Raw genomic sequence first — 3,038 nt, 5'->3', positions numbered from 1 at the left:
ATTAATCGACCCCAAGTTAAACCTATCAAAGCCCTAAACCGAACCCTAACCAAAACCCTAAACCTAGTCTAACCGTAAGTCAAACCCCAAAGCAAATCCTCGAAGTGTAAATTCATGCCTAAATCGATGATTACGACGATGCCTAAATCGGGGAAACAAGGGCTTACCGCCATTGTCGAAGGGGTGATGAAGTCGGTGTTCGCTGGCGATGCTCGGCGCCGCCGGTGAGAGAGAGTGACGGCGGGGAGAGGTGAGAGTGAGCAGTGAGAGAGGGGTGAGTGGAATTTATGGCAGCGCTCTGGGAGACAACACGGCATCTCCTACTCGTCCCCGTGAATGCAGTCGTGTGCCTCCTTGCGCTCGCTCGCTCGGGTCTGGTTGGATGAAAATGGTCGATTCAGTTGATTCTGTTCTTGAGCCGGTTCTCATTATAAGCAAACAAAATCCCTCTACTCCATTCTATAATCTATATATACAACTTCATTCCAAAGCTCATGAAAAAAGAAAGATAACAAGCTAATGGGCAGTGCCATCAGACTCTTTGTATATCTTGAAGAAAGCCATTTCCATCCAAATTGGACGGCTGGATAGGCACCCCAGAACAGAGAGCTAAGAGAAGGCACAAGGAGCCAGCCGCCGCAGCAAATCCCGGAGGGGCCCCTGCCAGAAACGGCCCCCACCATCCGTCGCACGCCAGGATAAATCCGCAGCGCAGCGCACCCCAGGAAAAGAAAAGGCTGGGCGGGGCTAAAATACCCATGCAGAAGCAACCAACCAAGCGTACCGGACGCGAGCTCGACGACTGAAAAATCGGCAACCCCGGGACGGAGGAAGCTTCCGCGAAGCTCACTCCCGCCCCCGCTCCCCGTCCTCCGCCTCCCCTATTTATCGCTGCCTCCCCTCCTCCGTCTCCACCCACCCCACACATCCCCATCAATCCATCCTTCCTCCCCTCCCTGCTGCATTCGTCTCCTCTCCATTGTTTCTCTCTTCGAAGAAGGATGAAGCTCTCCATGCAGTCGCTGGCCCGGAAGCTCTCCATCCCGTCGCCCAAGCGGGGCAAGAAGCAGCAGCAGCAGGACGGCGGCGGCAGCGGCAGCGGCAAGCGGGGCATCTCCCGGAGCGAGGCGCCGTCGTTCGCGTCCGCGTCCTCCTCCTCCACCTCGTCGTCCACCGAGGACGCGCTGCCGCGGGCGTCCACGCCGCGGTCGGTGCTCCCCGCGGAGATCTCGCGGCGGGAGCTGGAGGCCGTGCTCCGGCGGCTGGGCCACGAGGAGCCGTCGGACGACGAGCTCGACGCCGTGGCGGCCATCGCGGCCGCCGGGGAGGCCGGCCCCGAGGACGAGCTGATGGAGGCGTTCAACGTGTTCGACGCCGACGGCGACGGCCGCATCACCGCCGAGGAGCTCCGCGGCGTCATGGTCGCCATCCTCGGCGGCGAGGCCGACGGGTGCAGCCTCGACGACTGCCGCCGCATGATCGGCGGCGTCGACGCCGACGGCGACGGCTTCGTCGGCTTCCAGGACTTCGCGCGCATGATGATGGTGTCGACCACCGCGGCGGCCACCACATCGGCCGGCCCGAGATTCATGTGAGCCAGCCCGTCGGTGGCTCCTCTGTTCCCGCTCTGTTCTGCTCGCCCCCACGCCCACGTTCCCGCGAAATTTCGATCGGCCGCGACGCATGGCGCTCAGATGTGTGATGCTCATTCGTTCCAGCTTCTTCTTCTTCTTTTTGGCGCGCACCGTGATGAGAAATGCCATGCGGCAGCTAGCTCAAGTATAATCAGGATCACTCTGCTACTACTAGTCTTACTACGTACGTACTCCGAAAAGGAGAGCATCCGCTAGTTAAATCACGACCCTGTAAAATTTGTTGGAGAGCTGGATCGATCGGTCGAGAGTGTATGCGTGTGCGTGTGTTGGCAATGAGAAATGCTTTGTTGCTTGGTTTCTTTACAACAATTGGTAGGCTACTGCTAATATAAGTACGTAATCAGTTTAAGTGTGGCCTGGAGGGGAAACCTGTTGGCGTTGCACGTGGAATGATTGATGATTCCGGCGAGAGCCCGACCGGAGGACCGGTGACGCCGCCATGAATGAATGAGTGAGTGAATGAATGAATGATGCGCAACGTGGCGACTGGAGACGCTCCGATGCTGCATGCACTCATGCTTGGCTTGTCCTTTTTCTCTGCTCTGCTCTGCTTCCTCTAATCTAAGTAGGAGCGGCAATGCTACTAACCACGACGTGGCACCATTAGCACAAACATCACCAGAAGAACGATCAGATGCTGTATTCATTCAGACCACCGATTAGATTAGATGCGCGAGCGATGTTTATTTTTGGATTCCACTATCATCTCATCACTGATATGATAGTGAGGGAACAATGCTGGCTGGGCTGGCGCCACTTGAAGGCCATTCAAAGCTGCTGCCGCGTACTAGTACCGCACTATGCACTGCCGATCTGGGGGGGAGCACATCGCATCGCACCGGTTAATGGAGCTACACAAATGGGGAGGGCGGTGCACGCGATGCGGCGGGGCCGAGGCCTTCACTTGCCGATGCTTCATTCTCATGGAAATTCTGACGAGCCTTGCCACTGGAATTCCTGACGGCTATTTTTAGCCAAGAACGAAGAGAAAACCTGCCGCGTTTGAGTTATGCTATATAATGAACTAGAAGCATATCTGGCAGATCCCGCAACCCACCGTCCCGTATAAATTATTTACGGTAAACGATTTTTGCCAGACATCGGGCGCGCAGCCGGAACAGATCCGTCGTATAGATACTGCAAATTTGAACATACTAGCTTGCGCTAAAACATCTCGCCGGAGCTCATCACAAGCATAGCATAGCATTGGGGAGTTCATCACACGCATAGCGTAGGAGAGTTTTTAATACTAATTCAAACCAAAATTAAACACTAGCATAGATCTACTCGTCGCCGGAGTCGCTGTCGCTGCCGTCGCGGGGCGGGGGATTGTTGCCATGGAGGGTGTTGTCGATGAGCGTGCCAGAGGGGGTCGCCGCGAGC

The 3,038-nt window shown here is 56.3% G+C and overlaps 1 protein-coding gene across 1 annotated transcript; it reads left to right on the top strand.

Annotated features, from left to right (window-relative positions):
- Positions 1 to 799: 799 nt before the first annotated feature.
- LOC119278615 (probable calcium-binding protein CML35) lies at positions 800 to 2,004 on the top strand. The gene has a single exon (XM_037559945.1). The coding sequence runs from the start codon at positions 1,002 to 1,004 to the stop codon at positions 1,593 to 1,595; it is 594 nt and encodes a 197-aa protein (XP_037415842.1). The 5' UTR covers positions 800 to 1,001; the 3' UTR covers positions 1,596 to 2,004.
- Positions 2,005 to 3,038: the final 1,034 nt, after the last annotated feature.

The sequence above is a fragment of the Triticum dicoccoides genome, chromosome 3B (assembly GCF_002162155.2).
Source record: "Triticum dicoccoides isolate Atlit2015 ecotype Zavitan chromosome 3B, WEW_v2.0, whole genome shotgun sequence".
In the NCBI taxonomy this organism is placed as follows: domain Eukaryota; kingdom Viridiplantae; phylum Streptophyta; class Magnoliopsida; order Poales; family Poaceae; genus Triticum; species Triticum dicoccoides.
The sequence above is the reverse complement of the archived record's forward strand: the minus strand, read 5'-3'. Positions and strand labels throughout refer to the sequence as shown.